This window comes from Cavia porcellus, unplaced genomic scaffold (assembly GCF_034190915.1).
Source record: "Cavia porcellus strain 051 isolate PalLab524CR breed Dunkin Hartley unplaced genomic scaffold, mCavPor4.1 scaffold_31, whole genome shotgun sequence".
NCBI lineage: Eukaryota > Metazoa > Chordata > Mammalia > Rodentia > Caviidae > Cavia > Cavia porcellus.
In genome coordinates, this window is record NW_026947514.1 from 27895772 (window position 1) to 27917766 (window position 21995).

Sequence of the window (21995 nt, forward strand, 5' to 3'; positions counted from 1 at the left end):
ATGGGTGCCCCCTCAGCATCACTGTGAACACCTCTGGCAAATGGGGGTACACTACTTTGTTTTCCTTTTTTTTAATTCTTTTTTTGTATTTTAAAAAGATTAGGATAAAAGAGGGCATAACAAAACAGATCAGAACAATTTAAGCAACATAGTGTATCAGCACAAGACAACCCAACATAACAGTAGCTACCATAGTGTCTCTTTCCTTGAAATATTTGAGTATATCTTCATATACTATAGTATAAAACATAACAAAATAGTATAAAACCATTCAAGAGAATGAAAGTATTACAGGGTATTCAGAACCAACTAACAGAAAACAAACAATGGTTACTATATTATCTCCTTGTCCATAAAAATTTTTGTTTATACTATCACACATAATAAAATCCAGTAAGATACGACATGATAAAACTGATGGATGGGGCTGGGGATTTAGCTCAGCGGCATAAGCGCCTGCCTTGCAAGCAGGCAGTCGTGAGTTCAATCCCTGGTACTGATAAAAAGGAAAAAAAAAACAAAAAAGAAAAACTGATGGAGACAGAAGAACAAAAGCATGGTAGGACTTCAAAACAAGATGATATTAAATCAGCACTAGCTATTATAATGTCTTGTTTTCTTCAAAATAGCTGTTCATACCATCACAGACAATAAAATCAAATAAAACCATTCCAACTAATGAATGAAAATATTATAAGGCTTCAAAACAATATAATGGAGATTCATGATTACCATATACTTTTATGTATTCTTACCATTTCTTACACTAGGGAGACTATACAGTATTTATACTTGTGAGTTAGATTTATTTCGCTTATGAGTATGGTCTATAAATATCTCACTGTGATCATTCTTTATAGCTGAGTAGTACTCCATGGTATAAAAATACCACAACTTTTTTATCCATTCCTCAGTTGATGGACACTTAGGTTGTTTTCAAGTCTGGCTATTACAAATTTTGCTGCTTTAAGTATGGGTGCACATAGATCACTGTGGTATGATGTTTTCAGCTCTTCTGGGAGTATGCCTAGGAATTGGAATAGCTGGGTCGAATGGGACTTCCAATCCCAGCTTTTTGAGGAATCTCCAGACTGACCTCCACAGTGGTTGGGGTGCACTATTTTTTAGAGGGGCTGCTTTGGGGAGATCAGCTCTCCTTTTTAGAAGACCCCGAGAGGCAGTGGAATGCCCAGCTCCAGAGAACTCTGGAGCCATGGCTGTGTTCAATTCATGCTGCACCACCTTATAATGTCTCTTAACATTGCTGCTTCTTCCCACATCTGCAAAATGGGAGGGCCAGGACCTACCTGGTAGAGGGTGTGAGCCTAAGTCCAATACAAGCTCACAGTGGCTGTGAGCTCACACACAGAGGGTGTGAGCTAAGGAGTCCAATACAAGCTCACAGTGGCTCCAGCACTCTAACGAGGACAGTGCGCACCGTGTCCTAACCTGCCTCTCCCTGCTGGCCCTCTCGCCTGGCACTGCCTTTGCATACCCAAGGATGCCTGTCAATCCACTTGTGCCTCTGCAGGAGGCACCAGACTAAGGGGATGCCCAGGACCTCCTCAGAGCATCAGAACAACTGTATGGAGTGGGCACAACTTTTGGCACTGCCTTACAGAGGAATGCACTGCAGACTTGAGCTCTCTCTTGAAACCAACTAAAACAGAAGCCCTAGGAGCCTCATCAAACCTTTGGGAAGGAGACTCTGGGACCGGCAGACAGGGTCCGAGCTGGCGGGGGAGGCAGGTAAAAAAAACCCTTTGGGCCGCAGGAATTGGACCCAGGTGGTCTTCAGAGACCGAAGGGTGAGGTCTGCATGTGACTGGCAGGGGCTGGCAGGGGCTGGTGGGAGGACTTTGGCCCATTCCCAGACTGAAGAGGGGATTAAGGAGGCCAGGGAGGTGGTCCCAGAGGGTCCTCCAGAGTAATGGGATTAGCCCTGGGGCGCTGAGTGAAAGTTATTATCCTGTGGGGCCTCTGTCTTCCCCCAGGGCTGCAGCTGTCACCCATCCCTGGGAGAGAGCCATCGACAGCCCCCTCTTGCATGGGCCAGGCTGGCACCCTCTGCCTGCCTCAGGCTTTCCTACTGTGGTCATCTGTCACGGGACTGGTCTCCTAGACTTAGCCTTCTGCTGGCCCTGACAGAGCAGGCCACCCACACACAAGGTGTCCTAGCATTTGCCTTATGCCTCAGTTTCCCTCTGCATAGAAGGCTACAGTGAGGATGCTTGAGGCCCTCTGAGGCTCTCTGGGTTCCTGGCTCTGCCATGCTTGAGCTGTGTGACTACGGGTAAGTCAATCTCTCTGAACTTGCAAAATGAGGGAAGTGACACAGCAGGTTTTCACCTGGGAGGAATGAGCAGGGTGGATTCTCAGGGCTGCAGAGAGCAGTAGGCTAACGGTGGCTGGATTCCGTCTTGGTGAAGCCTGGCAGCCCCTAGGAGACGGGCAGCAGGCAGTGCCTACAGGCGCCACAGTCAAGATCTCCGGGCCGCTCGCGGCTCCCTCTAGTGGCGACAGCGCGGATCGAGCAGGCGCGGCCCCTCCGGTTGCGCAGACCTTTGGGCAGGGCTGAAGGTCTGCGTTCCCAAGGTGCCAGCAGAGAGGGTTGCAATGTTTTCTTAACCAATGCCTGACACTCATCGTACGCATCATAAGAACATCTTTCCTTGGCAAACGCGAGGTCGTGAGTTCAATTCCCGATACCAAAAAAAAAAAAACTTTCTCGTTTAGCTTGTATGGAGGCTAAACGTTAAGGCGAAAATCCCTTGCAGGAGGGGAGCATGCCTGGGACATCTCATCTGCTGCAGGCTCGACCAGCGCCCAGCACCGGTCGCTGCGTGCCTGACAGGCACCTAGAAGATCCCGGTGGGAGTTGGGGTTAAGATAAGTTATTCCCTTTTAAACTAGTCTCCGTTTCCTCCAGATCAACCAAAGAGGCGGGGCTAGGTCAGTGGTCCCACATTTTCAACAAGAAATGTAAAATGTAAGTATAAATGTTGCTGGGGATAGAGCCCAGTGGCACAGTGTCTGCCTGGCAAGCTAAGGTCCTGATGCAAGATATATATATATATATATATATATATATATATATAGTTTTTAAAAAACAAGAAACCTCACAGATACTCTCATAGAATCTTACACTTTCCATATCTGACCCAGCAGCCCAAATAATGACCCAAGCCACTAGGCATTTGACATCTGTACAGTTTTAAAATTTACAAATGAATTTAACTTTTAAGGGTTTTATTTCATTTTAATTTTGGATTTCTTGAGACAGAGTCCTGCTGTATAGTTCAGGCTGGCTTCAAACTCCTAGCGATCCTCCTACACACACTAGGCACTTAATAAGTGCTAACTTTCTTATGTTCTGAGTGTGCCTTAATGATGTCTCCACTGTTCAGTACACTGTGAGCTTTAATGAGTAGGCACCATGAATGCTCGGTAAAGGACAGTGATTTCTACTGGGAGGAGGGAGAGATGCTCAAGCTTTCCCAGGGGTGAGGCCAAGGGCCTACACTGCCCCAAAGGGTAGGGAGAGGATGTACTGTGCCAGTGTTGAAATACGGGGTGCAGACTACAAGGGTGTCTGGGGTAGAGTGAAGGGACAGAATTGGCATGGGTGTGGTGGCATGGGACCATCACTGGTCAGGCTGCCCTGTTGGCCCTCCAGCACCTCCCCCACTCTGTGGGATGAGGGTTCAACCCTAGAGACCGTAGTCAGGGGCATGAAGTCAGCACCCAAGGGGAAAGAGGCTCCGTTTGCCCTCTTCTCCCAGCTTTTCAGTTAGACTCCTATGGTCTCCTCCTCTGGTGAGCTCCATGTGGCAGCCTGGGTTCTTCGTGAGTGGACAGGACACTGAGCCCTGGGTACTTGGAGATGCTGAGGAGGAGATGGCAGCAGGACACTCAGCACCCAGCACCTGGCCCATAGGCAGCCCAGCCCACTTCAAGGATGCACTCAAAGTTGGGAAGCCTGGGGATTTGGAATTTGGGGAAGCACTACAGCTTGAGTAGTTCTTAGAAGAAGCACCCCTGGGCCTCACCCCCTCCTCCAGTCACCTCTACTGAATACACCAGACACCTTCAGGTGGCAGGTACCCCCCATGCATAACCCTCACAAGGACCCGAGAAGGTCTTCCAACTTATTCTCATTTTCTTTCTTTTTTCAATATGAGAGCTGTGACTCAAAGGAGGTAAGTCACTTCTCGGGGTCACAGAGCTCCCAAGTAACTGGGCCCGGATGGAAGACCTGCTCCACCTGTCAGCACGAGCTTGAACTCCCAGCCATAAGCTGGCCTCCTTGCTGCCCTCTCCAAGCGCAGCTCCCACGCTAGCTCTGAGTAAGTGTCAGGGCCCGGTTACCCCAACTTGAAGCTTGCCGTTCTCTGTGGTCTTAGTTCCTAGCATCCCAAAGCTGTCTGGCCTGCCTCTGAGCTGTGCACTCGGCTTCCCAGGAGTCCTGGGACCCCAGGGTATGGGGCAGTGGTGGGCAGAGCCCAGGAGCCTCTCAGCTGGGCCTAGGCCGGTAGCTACACCATGGGGAGGCAGGCGCGGTGCACAGCACTGATCCTAACCAAGTTTGCCAGCCCAGCTTTTCTCATGGCTCCTGCACAATGGTCTGCTTTGTGCCCACCTGCCGATAATGCTTAATTAGGCGAGGGGTTGATTAATTTGAGGTAATTGACAGCTAATTAGAGGCCCACAGGCTCATTAACTTGACATCTTGTCTTCGTGAATTGGCTGAGCAGGGTCAGGTGATGGGAGCCGTTGCTTCTCCCTTCCCGGCTCTGCCAGCCCCAAAGACCAAGGCGATCACCTGGGGTGGGCTGGGCAGATCGAGCTTCTGGTGATGTTGCCCAAGGCCAAGAGGAGAGGAAACCAAGCAGCAAAGGAGGAAGTGGCTGGGTTGGAGGTGTCTATATGAGTGAGCAGGGCTCCCAAAGGGGAGGATGCCGCACAGAGGGGAGCCTGTCTTTGCAGGGAGGAAAGCAAGGAAAGCCAGTGCGTGGGGAAGCCTGTCAGGATTGGCATAGATCTTGGAGTAAGACCAACCTGGAATTGAATTCCAGCTCTGAGGTGAAAACTGGTTGACCATGAATGAGTTGATTTCTAAACCTCAGGTGTCTTGTCTGTAAAATGGGAACAATAATAGTACCTAATAATGGTAGCCTCAGGAGGGTCATTGTAGAGAGTTCATGAGAGGCTGAAGTAAAAGATTCAGATCAGTATTTTGGGGTCTGGTGAATACGCGATAAAATGTGAATTATCCTTGAAGGCAGGAAGGACAGAAAGAGGTTAAGTGGGTTGAAAGGACCTTGGCGTTATGAGAGCCAATGGAAAGCCCCTCCCAAGGGGAGTCCCTGTTACCCTGTGGGATACCCTTGAGCTTGACCACAGCTGTACCAGTTGAGGGTGTGAGGGGAAAACATCCCTTTATTACAGCCTCTCTAGGGCAGTAATTCAGCACTATATACCAAAAAAAAAAAAAAAAAAAAATTCACATGGCTTTTGACCACCAATTTTCTCACTAGTGTGCACATATATATATATATATATGCACTTAAATACAAGGACATCTATCACCATATGGCTTGTAAGAGCAAAAACTGGAAATGACCTAAAAGTCTGTAACAGGAACTGGCTAAATAAATGTGGAATACGATGTACCTGTTGAATCTACATGTACCAATATGAACAAGATCCAAGATACATTAAATGAGAGAAAAAGCCAAATGTAGAACACTGTGCAGCTCTCACAGGCTGGTCATGGTGGCCTCGGGGCCAGGGGATGGGAAAGAGATGTATTTTTCAAATATGTTCATTTTATTTTATTTTATTTTAAAGATAGTAAAATATAGCAAAACAATACAGAACAAAGCCAGTTGAAACAAAGCAGTGAAATTGGTACAGAACTTCCGAGCAAGATTCCAGGATAACAATAATAGAACCATAGTATATCCTGTTATCTTCACAATAGTTGTCCATTCACTCAAGTATAGCAAAATCAAACCAAAAACAGAACATTATGAAACCAATCAAAACAGAATATTGCCAGGCATGGTGGCTCATGCCTGTAATCCCAGCACTCGGGAGGCTGAGGTAGAAGGATCGTTGCAAGTTCCAGACCAGCCTGGGCTACAAAGTGAGCTCAAGGCCAGCCTGAACTGCATATTGAGACCCTGTCTCAAAACAAAACAAAAAACAAAAAAAGAAAAAAACACAGAATATTGAATAGAGCAAAACAATTAATTAGAACAAAACAAAACAGTGAAGACAATATTGGCCTTCAAAGACAAGACAGAAGGAGATGCCCCATATTTGCTATATTGCACACTGTCATCCTCCCAAGAGATGCTCAGACCTCTGGCCCCAGGTCAGCATAATCAACCCAACAATACAAGCATCTCATTGTTTATGTACCTTAGTTGCTATCATGTCCGGCTGACCTTGAAACCATCCAGTTGCTAGGGGAGAGGAAAGCCACGGACGTTTGATTCTCAGCCCATGCACCCGTGGGCTCACGGGAAACACTTATTCTCTCCCTGGCGCGCCCACGACTTGCACTACTTATCAGAAGGGCTAGCTCATTGTTTTCTTGGTTGGTCCAAGTTCTAGCATGGCTGATTCTTGGGAGACGCTGACTTGTTCTTCCCCTGGCGTGCCCGTGAAATCTGTCATTTTAAATATTGTCAGTTCTTACTACCTTTTCAAAAAAATATTTAGAAATTTAAAAAGCAATAGAACCATCTCCCCCCCCATCTCCAAATGAACTTAAACTTGAAATCCGAACTTACAGGCCGAACAGTTCTAGTTAACTGGGGCGGGGCCTAGTTCTACCCACTACATTCCTTCTTTCCCTTTCCTAATGGCTGCAAGATGGCCTGAGAATCATCTCTAGCCTATTGTTGTCCTATGCTGATAGAAATGTATACAGTTCTGCTCTGTTCAACATGGTAACCAGCAGCTATAGGTGGCTGTGGAGTACTTGAAATAAGAAAATTTTTTTTTTTTTTTTTTGGTCTTTTTGAGACAAGGTTTCAAAACTTGTCTGGCCTTAAGTGCACTTTGTAGTCCACCCAGGTTGGCCTCAAACTTGCAGCAATCCTCTTGCCTCAGCCTCCCAAGTGCTGGGATTATAGGCATGCACTACCATGCCTGTTTGATTTTTTTTTTTTTTTTAAGGAAAAAAGGTTTATTTAGCTCACAGTTTTGTTTATTTATTTATTTTTTGTCTTTTTCCTTTTTTATCGGTACCAGGGATCGAACTCACGACTGCCTGCTTGCAAGGCAGGCACTTATACCACTGAGCTAAATCCCCAGCCCCCTAGCTCACAGTTTTGGATGGTCTAAGCAGCCTAGTGCAAGCTCTTGCAAGGGTCTCCCTCAACTGTATCACAACATGTGTGTACCTCTATTTTCTGAGTTTTTCATTTCATTTAGTTTTAATTTAGAATTAAGAGGTACATGCTGCTAATGGCTACCAACTTAGATAGCAAAGAAATCTCCTGGCTGTCCCTGACCTCTCAGGGAACACCCAACCTGGAAGTGGCTGTTGGCACCTGCAATGTGGACACAGGCTTTCTGTTAGAAGAGCGTGGTGCTGGAACCTTGGGACAATCCTGGAAAACTTGTTTCTAGAAAGAACTGAAGCTCCTTCCCAGCATAATCAGAACTACACTGGATGGAATTGCATCAGAGATGCCAGGATCTTACCTGGAATGCGAGTTTTTTTGTTGGGAAGGAGCACCTGGATGATACAGTAGCAAAATTGTACACCTCAGCCCCATCTGGGAAGAATTTACTGCTGGAGGTCATGGTTTCCATTTGGCGGCCATGCATTGAGAACCCACAGCCTGCCAGGACCTGGAGAAATCCAGCAGGGCAAGCCCAGCCTGGAGTCTCACTCTGAATTCTTTGTTAGGGGTGGAGCCACACTGGTGCTTCCTCATGAGAGCTCAGGCACGGAGTGTCTGGGACCCCTGGAGTCCGGACAACAGCCCTCCCCCAGATTAAGGTCACGGGACACACTCCTGGGCCCTAGGTCACTGGTGGAGCATGACAGGCAACTGTCTAAGGAATGCAGTGAGCATCCTCTGTCCTTCCAGCTCTGTAGCTCTGAGCCCAGAATAAGCCTGACATCCTCTGAGTCCCATCATGGCATTGTCCCAAGTAGCTCCCACGAGCTGTGATTTTAAACAGAAAAGCCATCGGTTTTCATCACTGTTTGTTTCAAGGCTCAGAGGACCTTAAGCCCTTGTTTTGCAACACAGGTTACATGCAGTAAAGTACACAACTAAATGTACAGCTTGATGAGTGCTGACACACACGTATATCTGTGTAATGACCACGCACATCAAGATGGAATATTTCCAAACCTCCAGAAGACTCTTTGTGCTACTTTCCAGCCAGTACTCCAAGGTAACCACTATTTTGATTTCAATCATCGCAGATTAGTCCTGTCTGTGGTAGAATTTCATCTCTGTGGAGTTACACAGTGGCCGCTATGTGTCTGCTGTTATTTTCTCCTTTTTCATGTTGGTGAGGTTCATTCGTGTTATTGTGTGAAGCACTATAGTAGTTCTTTTTTAAATTTCCAACTGGCATTCTATTCTATGAATATACAATTTATCTGTTCTCCTAAGGACTTTTTTTTTTGAGACAGGCTCGTTATGTGGTTCAGACTAGCCTTGAACTCACTATGGAGTCCAGGCTATCCAGTCTTAATCTCAAGGCAATCCTCATGCTTCAGCCTCCCAAATACTGGGATTGTAGTATGAGCCACCGTGCCCAGCCCTTTTTAAAACAAAACAACTAATCCCCCCCACCAAAAGTTTTAAACCATTTACAAGTGTTTTTTGGTGAATGTCAGCACTCATTTCTATAGAGGACACACACTGAAGTGGAATTAACAAACAGTAGGTATTCTTCGAGGTCTAAGACCCATGACTACACCTTCACAGCTGTGAGGCTTTGAGGTAGTGGCTGCCAGCTATAGAGGTTCTCTAGGAGTGTTATGTGCCCCACTGGTCAGGGGATGAGCAGCTCATGTCAGAAAAGAGAGGCAGAGCCGAGCAAGAGGATTCTCCAATCAAGGCCATGATGCCAATGACAGCAAAAGTGTGATGTGTGAACAGAGGTTGGGAACAGCACAGGAAAGGAACCTTTGTTTTGTAAGGTGAAGCAGGTATGAGGAAGGAAACAACCAAAAGTCCTCTGGATTTGTTTGTTTGTTTTTGGTTTTTTGGTACCAGGGATCAAAGTCATGACCAGGCAGGCACTGTGCTGCTAAACTACATCTCAAGCCCCTGGATGTTTATTTAACATCATGGGAATACATTTATTTCTCTACCTTATTTAAATAATCAACAAGGTTAAGAAAATGCTTCTGGTTACCTAAATATGTTGTTTGGTTCTAAAAGTATTTTTTTCCCAAAAACTCAGTATTTTCCAACTAGAACATTTCCAGGCCTGCCAAGGTTCACTTGAGCTCTTTCCCAGTCAGCCCCTTAACAAAGGTAACCACTATTCTGAACTCCAGCATCATAAACTTTGTGTCTGCTTTTGAACTTCACATACATGAAATCTTAAGCTGATGTCGAAATTTGGTGATCATTTATTATGCATCAAACATACTGCTAAGTGCTATTAAATAGTATAGTATCTCATTCGATCCTTTCAACAACCAGGAGAAGGGGTTATTTCTCCCTTCAACAGAAGAGGAAACCAAGTTCAATGAGATGACACCAAAATCTATTTACACTTGCAGAACTTGGCTCACAGTAGAATGACTGTCCCATTAACAGGATTGTCCCTAAGCCCAGGAAGCCCCTGATTTCCCAGCAAATTGGAGAGTCAGTCATACTAATTCAAACCCCGTTTGGACTCAAAAGCTGGGCTGTCACTTGAGACTGGAGTTTCGTTTGGCCAAGGATTTCATCCCACAGTGCTTGTGTTTTTAGCCATAGACTTGTACCAGAATGTTTTGTCTCTGAAAGAACTCTGTGATATGAGGATTTTACATATTTGCTTTTGTTTCACTTTGAAGAAAGTGATTTCACTTGAAAGAAGACCTGAGTTGGGAAAGAACAAAATTACTCACATTAAAAGAAAATTCTAGCACCACAGTTCATCAAGCAGGACTTATTCAGCATCCACGCTCTGAGAAGATGTTGGAGAAGGTAATAATTTACTTGTGAAGCTAGGAGAAAGCTAAGGAAATTAAAGTAAAGAATACTAAATAGTAATGCTCGTCACCTGTATCTGAGTGCTCGCTGTGTCCTAGGGCAGTGGTGGTGAACCTATTTTGCACATGTGTGGTATTTCTTTTAAGACAAAAGATGTTGGGGCTGGGGATTTAGCTCAGCGGCATAAGCGCCTGCCTTGCAAGCAGGCAGTCGTGAGTTCGATCCTCGGTACCGATAAAAAGGAAAAAGACCAAAAAAAAAGATGTTAACATATGAGTTGTTTTTTCTAAACTAAAACCTCAGCATTTACTCTTCCAGCTCATGTAATCCACTAAACACAAGTGGTAGTGCATGCCTGTAATCCCAGCACTTTGGGAGGGAGGCTGCGGCACAAGTTTAAATCCAGTCTGTGTGTCTTAGTGACTTAATGAGACCTTGTCTCTAAATAAAAATAAAAGGACCTAGAAATGTAGCTCGTTGGAAAGGCCCTGAGTTCAATCCCTAGTTCTGAAACAACAACAAAAAAACACACACTCCAGCTCTGAGATAGACACTGTTCATGCTCTTATTCAGATGAGGAAGCTAAGGCTAGTGAAGTGAAGCAAAATGATTTCAGGGAAAAATTATCACTGAGCTGTTCACTTAAGATTTGTGTACTTGATGTAAACAAGTTACACCTCCAAGAAATGTTTAGTGGGGGAAACTTTTTTTTGCCTCTGCTCCTCATGAATATCCTATCTTCAATGGTTAAGGGTAAAAATTTTTAACATATCTCTTGTTTCTTCATTTTAGTAAAACTAGTCAAAATAGCTTTTTTTTTCTTCCCTTAACAGCTTAAATGCAAATATGTGTAATCTTATGGCCATGACGTCAGAGGCCTGGCCTTACAGTGTGTGCTGGAGGGACACAGGCCAAGGGACAGTGCAATCTGCATAGCCCTGGCTGTGCACTGTTGGCCCCGTGGTCAGTCCTGGCCAGAAATCCACGAGGGTACTTGTCGGGTCCTCAAGGCCAGCGCCCGTCTCCCCAGCACACCCAAACCGCAGCTTCTTCTTCGGCCTCCTGACCCTGCCGCCCGTCTCTGCTTCCCAGGTTTGCAGGCCCAGCCAGAAGGATCTCCATCATTGCTCCTTGTCGTGTCGACGTTCATTTTCCTAGGATGAATCTCATCTGACAATCTCCTGCCCATATTTCTAAGCTCTCGGGGTCTGGCTGTTCTATTGCTCTGTCCTCTTTGAGGTTTGCAACACCAATCATCTGCAGGTTTCATTAGCATGCTGTTTACCCCTGTCTTTCAGATCATTAATGAAGACGTGAAGGGAGACACCAATCCTCACAGCCCGCACCGCGTGCCCCTCCCTTGCCCAGCGCGGCTGGAATCATTATCCTTCCTGGTGTGACAGGGTCAGAACCAAACCAATTTGCATCAGTCTTTGGCTATGCTGGGAAGTGTCGCCTACCCTGCAATCCTCCTGTTGTTACAACTGCTTCAGCTGTCGTGCTCCTCTCTTCTTTAGAAGGCTGATCAGATCTGGCCACCCCAGTTCATCTGCTGAAACAGGTGCAGTCAGCACAGCAGTGACACTGGACGTGGGCTGCAGACGGCTGCCATCTTCCCTGCTTCGCTTTGCTATCCTATGCTGGGCCAAAAGCAAAGTCTGTTTGGAAAACAGGTCGAACAAATGCACAGACTGACAGAGGAGGAAGCAGAGGGAGCGGGTGTAGCAGGCATGGACTCCTCTCTCATGGTATCTGTTACTACTGTGGAAAACGAGGGGCCAAGCTGCTTAGAGTCCTCCAGAGTTTAGGCAGATGCATGTGCTTGAACATTCTCAGGTGTGCAGGGCTGGTCATTTCTCAGGACGAGGTCCATTTTTCTCCATTTTGTTATGTTATCTGGCCCTGGTGCTCTTCTGTCTGCTGCATTAATTCCATGACTGTAGGTCTTATTTTGCAGAGAAACTGACTTTACAAACACACTTGTCTCCCAGTGAAGGTGAGAACCGCCTCCTAGACACCCGCGTCCTTCAGATCAGCTGGGACAAAACGCACTTTGCTCCCTTTCCTCATGGGCAGAGCCTCCAACAGACTCTCTGCGATGACAATGTAATTTCAGCCTCCCCTATCATCCCTACCTACCCCTTTAACTCATCTTCCCCTCTTTCTCTACCTGTTGGGAAGGGGGAGCATGCTAAGCAGCAAGATAGTAGTGAGGGAAATTCCAACACACTGCAAGTAATGTTTTACACGTTAAAGCACTGGAAAAATTCTTCCTTATGATACTATAGCAAAAATTTGGTAAGCGATACTTTTCTCAGTATCAGGACTGAGGGACAAGGAAGCAATTTTGCAACACTGATGGAACATTTTTCTCTTCGTGGGCCAAGGGTCTGTGAACAGAATGTAAAAAGGGGTGGCAATGGGAACAAGTAGCTTTTCTCCGTATTACATGTGATGGAGTGGACAACCTCGTGTAGGGCCAGATGCTCAGCAGCTGCCCAGTAAATACTTGGTTTCAGTGTCAGGGTACTGCTTGCTTGCAGGAAGGAATCTGGGAATACTGCTTCCCTTCTCATTTTATTAAAGGGTTTGAGAAGTAGCAGCATTAGGTCTTCTCTAAATTTTTTGTAAAATTCAGCAATGAATCGTCAGATTCTGGGTTTTTCTTTGTTGGTAGGTTTTAATCACATCTTCAGTTTCATTGACTGATATTGGTTTATTTAGAATTTTTTTATCTTCTTGACTCAGCTTCAGTAATTCAGATTAATGTTTTCATACACAAGAACAAATGTCATCTTTCTATTACAAAGGTCATTGATGAATTACATGTGTGCATGCTTATGCACATTAATAGGCTGAGTTGATGGATGGGGCATTTTAAGTCCCATATACTTACCTGTATACTCAATTCTTAGGCTTTCTTTTTCCTACATTACAAAAGCAATCCAGGCTTCTGTAGGGAGTTTGGAAAATGTAGAGGAAAATGAAAATTATCTATAGTCCTTCAATAGGATAGCAAACGCTATTAAAACCTTGGGCTGCTTCAAACCACCTCCCCCCACTCCCCCCACCCACACTGGATATTTTACTGTTTTCACTTAGTCTTAGGACCAATTGTTTCATCCATAATATTTTCCCTTTTCTGCATATATATTGAGCAGCTGCAGAATAGTCACTGTGAGAATGCAGTGGCAGCAGAGACGGTAGGTGGGGAGCAGGAGGCCCAGGTAAAGCAGCTCTCAGGGTTGCCCCTTCCACCCTATTTTCGCAGAGGCCACTTCCGTTTCTGGGCCTGAGCAGCCCTCATGACACTGCCCAAGGCTCTGCTGAGCTGCAGCCAGCACTTCGCATTTCTCAGTCTCAAGTCACTGACTTTTCTAACTTGACTCTTCTCAGCGGCTCCTTTGACTCCTGGGGCTCGGCTGTGTCCAGGAAGCCCCGGCATGTGACCTTCAGCCTTGAGGTCTCAGGCTGCTGTCAGGCCAGGCTGCTCTCCACGGGCTGCCAGACAGGACAAAGCCTGACGAGGTTAGCAAGGGAGTTGAGGCCTAAGACAACCCTGCTCAGTCTCAGGAAGGGAGCTAGAACTTGAACAACTCCACAGCAAAGCATCTGAAGGAAAGCTGGAGGGATAGGGTGGGTGACAGAACGCAGCAGGGAAATGTGTTCTTGTGCAGTGACTGGAATGGTGTGGATGCTTAGACTATTAGACCACAAAGGCCAGAGAAGCACAATTCGAGGAGCATGGCAAGTACAAGAGACTCAGAAACCTAATGTCACAAAACGCATTTTTCTCTGTCTTGGTTACTGGCAACACACTCTTCAGTACCACTGTCTGCAGAGCCAGCACGGTATTTACTGAGCACTCATGCTGGCACTGGGCTACTTCAGAAGGTGGGAGAGGAGGCAGTAAACTGCCAGCCTCCTGAAGAGGGAGAGAAGTGGCACTCTGCTTAACTGACAACTCCAGGTAGCCAAAAGTTACCCTAGGTTCTTCGGTGGGCGTGGGAGGGTTTGAGACAGCATCTCACTATGTAGTTCAGGCTGGCCTTGAACTCATTATGTAGCCCAAGCTGGCCTCGAACTTATAGGGATGCTTTTGCCTCAGCCTGAGTGCTGGGATTACAGGTGTGTGCTACCACGCCTGAGGTGGTTATTAAATTTTGATTTGGGGGGGGTGGTTTGCACATTTTAAAAATGTGAGTATTATATAAAAAATTAAAGATTTAGTTGTACTAACTTTATACAGCTCATCAAGCAGTTATATAATGGGAAGATATGCTATGCACTGTTCTTGCACTTTGCAAGTACCCATTTAATCACTAAAACTAACTGTGAGTTAGGAGCTGTTAGGGTAACTATTTCATAAATGGGCAAACCAAGCAAGACAGAGATTAGAAAGTTACCCAACATTACCTAGTTAGTAGATGGCAGGAGCAGGATTCAGACCCTGGGAATCTGACTTTAGAGTGTACTTACCAAGACGCTGGGCTGGTCTTCAGGAAAACAGCGGCTGAGAGAGAAGTGACTTGCACAAGTTCACCCCTGCCTCTCTCAGGATCCAAGCTCTGACTTTCTTTTGGTCAAGACTGACTATGAATACTGAATAGCAAGGCATAGGTCATTCTTTCAACAGATTCTTATGAAGCAACTATTATGTGCCAGATCATCTACTAAGTTCTCTTTATAACCAAAGAAACCATAGGAGACTGAGCAGCTATGAACAAATTCTTTGACATTACCCAAAAGTTATTTAAGAAGTTAAATCTCACTGTTATCTCTCCATGTCTCAGGGAAGATGGAAAAATAAAGTAACACTGATAACTTGAATCTTGGGACTCCTTGGCAACTAATTGAGTGTTTTCTAGTACTGCAGGTCACTTTCAAAGTCATCATGTACAGGTCAAGATGGAAAGTATGGCACAAGATAAAGATGAAAATATGTGTGAGCCAACTCTGCTCACAGCTGGGGCTGCACTGGGATTCCATGCCACCCTTCCCTACATCCTTTGTCCATGGCTATGACCAAGTTATCACTGTATCGCCCCCAATAAATCCATTATTTCTCTTCATTAAGTGGCCAATCTCTGAGCTTCATGGAGTATGGCCAGTTGCCCTGGCAGTTGATGGGCCACTTTCCTGTTTTAAAAGGCAGGGCTCACCTCAGGAGAGAGGCTGGGGACAGCAGGCAAGGGCTGGAGACACGGAGGTGATGGCAGCTCTTAGTGAAGGTCAGGGTAGGTGGGGAAGTCACATGCACTGTGCTTGTCGGGGTGACTCTGCTGCCCAGAACTTCAGTGTTGTTCCAGGAACAGTGCCACGATCACAGCTGCCTGTGATGCTTTCAGGGTGGATGACTGCAGGGGCGGGGGGAGATGAGGAATGTGAAAAGGGACCAAGAAAGGCAAATGGCAAGGAGAAAGGTCTTCACTGCAGCTCAGGACAGGGCCCAGGCTGTGCCGAGCTCTTCTCCTCTCAAGCCAACTGCCCCTGCGCCTGCCTCTGAGCCTCACAGCGGCTCTTGTTTAGAGACTCCAAGCCCTGTCCCCTCGCTGCACTGCTACCCCCCCATCTGTCCTCGGGTTAGAGTTGTGTGAAGCGGAAGACAATTTGGGGCTTATTAGTGTCCCAGGGAGACACGTAACTTGTGTTGCTGGGACCCAAACAGCAAGAGTCTTAGCGGCAAACTCCAGCCGAGAAAAGACTGAGGAATTGTCTCACCTAATTACAGGGAATGGACCTCCTTGTGTTTGTGATTCGGTACGGTTGTCCGATCACTTTTGATCGCTTTTCTCCATTTGCTGGCTCAGGCCATGCTGGAATTGTGCTAATTAGAAGAGAAATGGACAGAGTGATCCTGTCAGCCCCGGTTACTGGTGGGGACAAAGCGGAATATTATTCTGAGGCAGTGTTTTGTGAGGGCCCTTCTCTCAGCTCTCATTAGGGGGAAGAGGCCCCCAGGAGGGAAGGTTCTGAATGCCTGGGCTGGCTAATGGAGCATCGGGGTGCTCCGTGCTAATTAACAGGCTCTGCTAGCACTCGTGCCAACCCCAAGTCTCAGGGTTGCATCTGGTGCCACCTGAAGTTCCCAACTGCCTCCTGGTGTAACAGCAGAAGTACTGAACAAAGGATAGGCGACCTTGTGGTCTCTTCTGGGATAGTCACAGACAATCCCAGAAAGCCAAGTAGTCTAAAGAGACAGGAAAAGCCACTTACAGGCCAGTTAGAACTCCTAACCCGAGCCTGGGGAGATCTCTACTTGTTGCTTGTGTTGAGGTGATGTCTGTACAGGGATCAGGTAGTCTTACAGCTCTCAAAAGATGCAGAAAACAGAAGACAACCAAAGGCTTGGAACTGGAGTTAGGTTGAGCTGAGAGGCAGTCAGAATCTGCGCTATCTGACCCCGGGGCCATCCACCTTGGCCAGTCTTCCCTCTTCCTCTGTTCTGCTTAACCTTCCTGCGATGCCTTTAATCCCAGAGGAAACAGAAGCTGGAAGCAGCCCTCCAGAAATGAAATTCCTTGGCTCCATTACAAGGCTCCCATGGAGGTTCAAACAGACTTCACAAGCCATAGGGGCGATGGCTTTCAACAGTTCCATTTTCATGGACCTGACATGAATCAATCTAGAAGAGCTATAATAAACAGAAACTGGAGAACCAACACCAAGGAGCAGTCAGCAAGTGAAAAAACGACAGATGGGGCATGGTGGCACATCCCTATAACCCCAGCACTCTGAGAGACTGAGGCAGGAGGAGTGCATGTTGGAGCCTAGCCTGGGTAACTTGGGTGCTTAGCAAAACTGCCTGAAAATAAAGACAGACAGATACAGTGATAGTGATAAAGAGAAGAGACAGAGCAGACAGAGTCATAGAGATGGAGATAGAGAGGAGAGGGAGAGAGGAAGGATGGGCAGGCAAACTGGCAGGTGCATCAGGGATGCAGTTTAGTGCAAAGCTCTGGATTCTATCCCCAGTATCACAAAATAGAAGAACATGATAAAAACTATGCTTTGATTATTAGTACATTCCTATAATCCCAGAACTTGGGGAGGCTGAGGCAGGATTCTCACCATGAATTTGAGGCCAGCCTGGGCTCCACAGTGAGTTCAAGGCCAGCCTGAACTATATAGGAAGACCCTGTCTCAAAAAACAAAAGAACAACAACAACAAAAAAATCATGTCAAGTGTCTTTTATGGTAAGAAGAAAATATATATATATTATGTACAGGTACAAATTCCCTGTGATGAATGTGATCATTATGCATATCTAAAATGTACCAATAAACTTTTAAAAAAAGAAAAAAAATAGTATCTTAGGATCTTTTAGTACTCCAACTAGCAATTCATTTTCTTTGAAATGGAATGCTTTCTGTAGTAGGGCATGCTCCTGTCAAGAGCAAGTCATATATATATATATATATATATATATTTTTTTTTTTTTCTTTTTTTTTCCTTTTCTTGGGAGACAGTGTCTTGCTATGTCTCTGCCTCAGTCTGCCAGGTGCTGGGATGACAGATAGGCACGCACTACCCTACTTGGCACTAGAACAGGTCAACACTCAATGGGCAAAAGGAGCAGCACTAGTGAGCACTTTCTCCTTTCTAGGTCCAGAACTGAGTGAAAAGGAAAAGGAACTCACACAAAGGGTTTTAGAGGGGCAAGAGAAAAATATGTTTACACTCCATCATGTTTAGATAGCTTTGGAACCCCCAGTCAAAGGTGACAACACTGAAGAACTAAACGGATGTGCAGGAGACAGCCACAACCTCGAGGAGCTTATGATTTGCTTGGATGGAGCAGATCCACCTCCACCTCCACTTGCTGGCCACTGCTGCCAGAAGGCTCCTTCCTGAGGTCAGAGCCAGCAGATTCACCTCCACCTGCCAGCCGCAGCCACCAAAAGGCTTGCTTTCTGCAGGCAGCCAATAGGAACAGGGACACAGAGCCAGGTAAGCCTTGTGCACTCCACCCACTGCTACCTCCCTGTAAATCTGGGATCAGAGAAACCTAGGTGCCTGTCCCATTCCCCTGCACCACAGAGGGGCAGCCAACATGGGAAGTGCCTGGGACCCTACAACCACAGGAACCCAGGAGAGTGCCAAGACGAGGGAGCAAAAGGCAATCTCAAACCTCTAGCCCACACAGAACAAGTCTGGGAGATACAGTCATGGAAGAAAACAGAAGTCACACACCTGACTCTGAGAGTAAAGAAGACTCTGAAGTAAAGAAACAACTTCATGAGACAGTAAAAGAAGTCAAATCAGAAATAATGTCTCAAGTAAAAGAAGAAATGAAAAACATAACAAAAGAATTGCTCAGCATATCTAAAGACATAGATAAAAAAGAGGAGCATAGGAAAATGATGGAAAACTTGAATGAACAATATAGAAAGGAATTACAATGCATGAAACAGATTCAAAGCGATATCCAGGAAATTCAAAAGTCAATCGAAAGCTGGCAAAACTGCTTGAAAGAGACTGAAGGTAGACTTTCAGACAGGATTACAGTTAGCAATTGTGAAAGGAACCTTGGTGTTAACTAATGTTAATTTCTTACTGTCTTGTCTTGAACTCTTGTAATGTTTTCACAATTTTGTTAGGTTTGGTTCTGTTCTGCCTTGTTTTGTTAGGTTTTACTGTGTCTGACGGTATGGGCAGCTATTTTGAACATAATGGGATGTATTATGGTAATCATGGTTGGATTCCTATTCTGCTTTGTTTTCATTCTTTTGTGTAATTAGTTTTATTCTGCTTTGTTTTATTTGACTTTACTATGTGTGATGGTATGAACAGCTATTTTGAAGAAAACAAGACACTATAGTAACCATTGTTCATTTCCTGTTATCTGGTTTTGAAGTCCTGTAGCGTTTTCATTCTTTGGTTTTGATTGGTTTTAGTCTGTTTTCTATTATTTGATTTCATTGTGTATGAGGGTATGGACAGCTACAGTGAAGAGAACAAGAGACATTATGGTAGCCATTGGTGATTTCCAAGCAGATGACTATAAACCTCTAAACCACCCATTATGCTGTTAGGGGGAAAGACAGTGTGCTATTTATCTCTACAGTTGTATTTTCTAGTGAGAGATGTGCTTTAAATAATACAATGTGGCCCTTTGAGGAAAACCCTTTTATAAAGGGTTCATATTTATTAAGACATTGTATACAAGGTACAGTCCTCTAATATCCTAAAACACATAACACACTGTACATAAATTTATATTATCAATATAAAAATACATCATTAACATTTCTAAGAACAACAAATACAAAACCAATAAATATTGCAATTCTAAAATACCTACTTACATTAAGTGCTGGTGAATAAAATGACAGACAGTAAAAGGAGGAGGCCAAAACAGATCAGAGAACCAACTCTTGGCTTCCGGTTACAGACTTGAGCAGGCTTGGGGGAGGTATCCCAGTATTTTCCATACATGTCTCAATTCCCCAAACACTTCAAAGTGCCTGATAGCATCAACTCTCAAAGATAGAGGGGAGAAAAATTTGACATTATGGCACTAATTTTGGCCACTCTCACCCATGCATGCACACATGCACTCATGTGAGTGCAGACGCAGACACACACACACACACACTTTGACTACATTTAGGGTGATCAAGAAATGTCAGTCATAAGCTTCATTAAAGCCTCTATACCTGACTCTTTCAGGGAACATACCTCCAGAATATTTTCCTTCTCACAATCATCCTGTGTGTCCTGTGCTCACTTTTTTGTTTTTTTTTTTTCAGAAAGTAAAACTGTGTAGTCAAAGGCACAAATAAGAGAAAAACCGAAAATCAGTTCTAGCATGGGAAACATGCATAAATGTCAGACAATGGTCAAAGGACCAGTGGTCAAACTAGAGCATGATGCCTTAGCAGACACTCAAGACCACAAACTTGACTGCAACTTTTTCTATGTCCTAACATCACCACCGGGACTCTTTTCATCGAGTGTATAAAACTTTATGTACTTCTCAAAACATAAGAACATATTTAACTCATTTTACCCATGGATGAGCTCTTTAGGTTTTAACTGACATGTAACTTGGGCAGAATTCCATGGAAAGTTGTATGTAGGTCAGGAAATTCTTTTGTACATGTGTGTCTGTCACATAGGTTAAGGATCTTAAACATGCTGTGATGGGGACAAGAGGGACAGAACATTGTCTCCATCTCACACACACTAGGTTAACGAGGGATTCTAGTTTTTATCCAAATGGGAATTTCCACAAACAATATCCTTCCTGTTAAGCCATCCTGACTCTTTCATTTAAATCTGCAGCAGGTAATGCAATGCAATCACCACAGGTCTTTTGGTCTTCAAGCTAATTTTAGGAGGGACTCACTACAGCGGGATCTCCCATCCTGGTGTGAGACCTGAATGATGGGCTGAGTGGCGGGGAATCAACAGCAGTGAGGGTGGGACTGGCATGAGAGGGGTAGGATTTAAAAAGCAGGTATACACTTTGAGAAGATCCTGATTTCTCCAGCTGGAGAATCTTTAAAGTGACTACAGATGGGAGAGTCAGATGTATGCTCTGGTCCAGAATCTAGTAGATCTTTCATCTCCCTGCATCATAAATACCTCCAAAGATATCAAGTACGACTCAAAAGAATCCATCCAGTCAACATATCACAACTGGCTTTGCCATCACAGTATCAAATCAACTATAAGATCCTTGGGCTCCCGAATCACTGCTGGAAATGAGAAAGCACAACCTTGACCTTTAAGAACAGCAGGACCTCTGCTGTTACCAATATCCAAGGCTAAGACACTGACTTAATAACAACGATGATCCTTGCGTAGAACAGATTCACTTGCCACCAAATGTCTTCAGAGGTGTAGAGTGCCAGGAGCAGGGAGGGGCAGTTGTGGAGGTGCCGGTCCAGCCTCTCCCAAAGAAGCATGAGGTGCACACCGTCAGAACTGTACTGGCAAGGGAGCTTCGTTACAGTCCCCACAACACCTGTGCATGAGCAGCTGCTACTTCTTGGGCTTCTCTAGAATGTTGAGGAACTTCCCCCGTGTCATCTCTCTGGCTGGAATTACAAAGCAAATAAAAGAATGGTGAAAATCTGAAATGTGAAAAAAAAGGATCCCAGGAAGATTTCATTGAAAAACGCAGAATGATTCAAACTGTATACCAAGTTGCTGCCACTACGGATTCAAGCATCACTAACCTAAAAGGGGGACATAACCCACTACCGACAACTAACAGACAAAGTGATTCTGAAGTTGGCAACTGCTATAAGATACAGGCATTGGGGAAGATTTTATCACCCACTGTTAACAAGAAAGAATCACCAGGGAACTTTCTTCAAATCCCTCTCTGGAGCATCGCATCTAATGGTCATGTTACTATCTCATGGGGTTTGCTCTTGAAAGCTAAAACCCATCTCAGAATTTCTCTGAGATGTTGGTCTCTGGACATTTATAATCTGAAATCAAAATCAGAGATCATTAACCCAGTCTCTTGGCAGTGGAGGTCGCTGCATGCTATAATATAACAAAGTTTACATCCCCTCAGTGCAGTTGATCTGTGGATGGTGTAATAAAGTAGGTCGGGTTTATAGAGCTTTGGTCTTCTCTCTCTCAGCATTGTCAGTTCTCAGGTATTTAATATAGCCAGGCAAGGTTTATGTGTCTTTCTTCGGCTTTCAGCACCATCAATCTTTGAATGCTGTAGTTACCACTGGGTTTATACAGCTACTTTCCTATATACAAGGCTCCAAAATGAAAGTAAAACATTTCCCAATTACAAGGGTCACTCAGGAAGCCCTGCTTTAGCTCTGTTAAGC

At 45.1% G+C, this 21995-nt stretch overlaps 1 protein-coding gene across 3 annotated transcripts in view; it reads right to left on the bottom strand.

Annotated features, from left to right (window-relative positions):
- Window positions 1-21995, bottom strand: part of Lin52 (lin-52 DREAM MuvB core complex component) — a 132292-nt gene that overhangs the window by 9021 nt on the left and 101276 nt on the right. For 2 of the 3 annotated variants that reach the window (XR_010044833.1, XM_063241007.1), the window contains one exon: window positions 19306-21236. The exons of the other annotated variant lie outside the window; for it this stretch is intronic. Coding sequence is in view for 1 of the 2 variants with exons in the window: in XM_063241007.1 (XP_063097077.1) it covers window positions 21181-21236 (56 nt within the window). In the remaining variant the exon portion in view is untranslated. Of the gene's footprint in view, window positions 1-19305; window positions 21237-21995 lie in introns of those variants that run through there. 3 annotated transcript variants of the gene reach the window in all.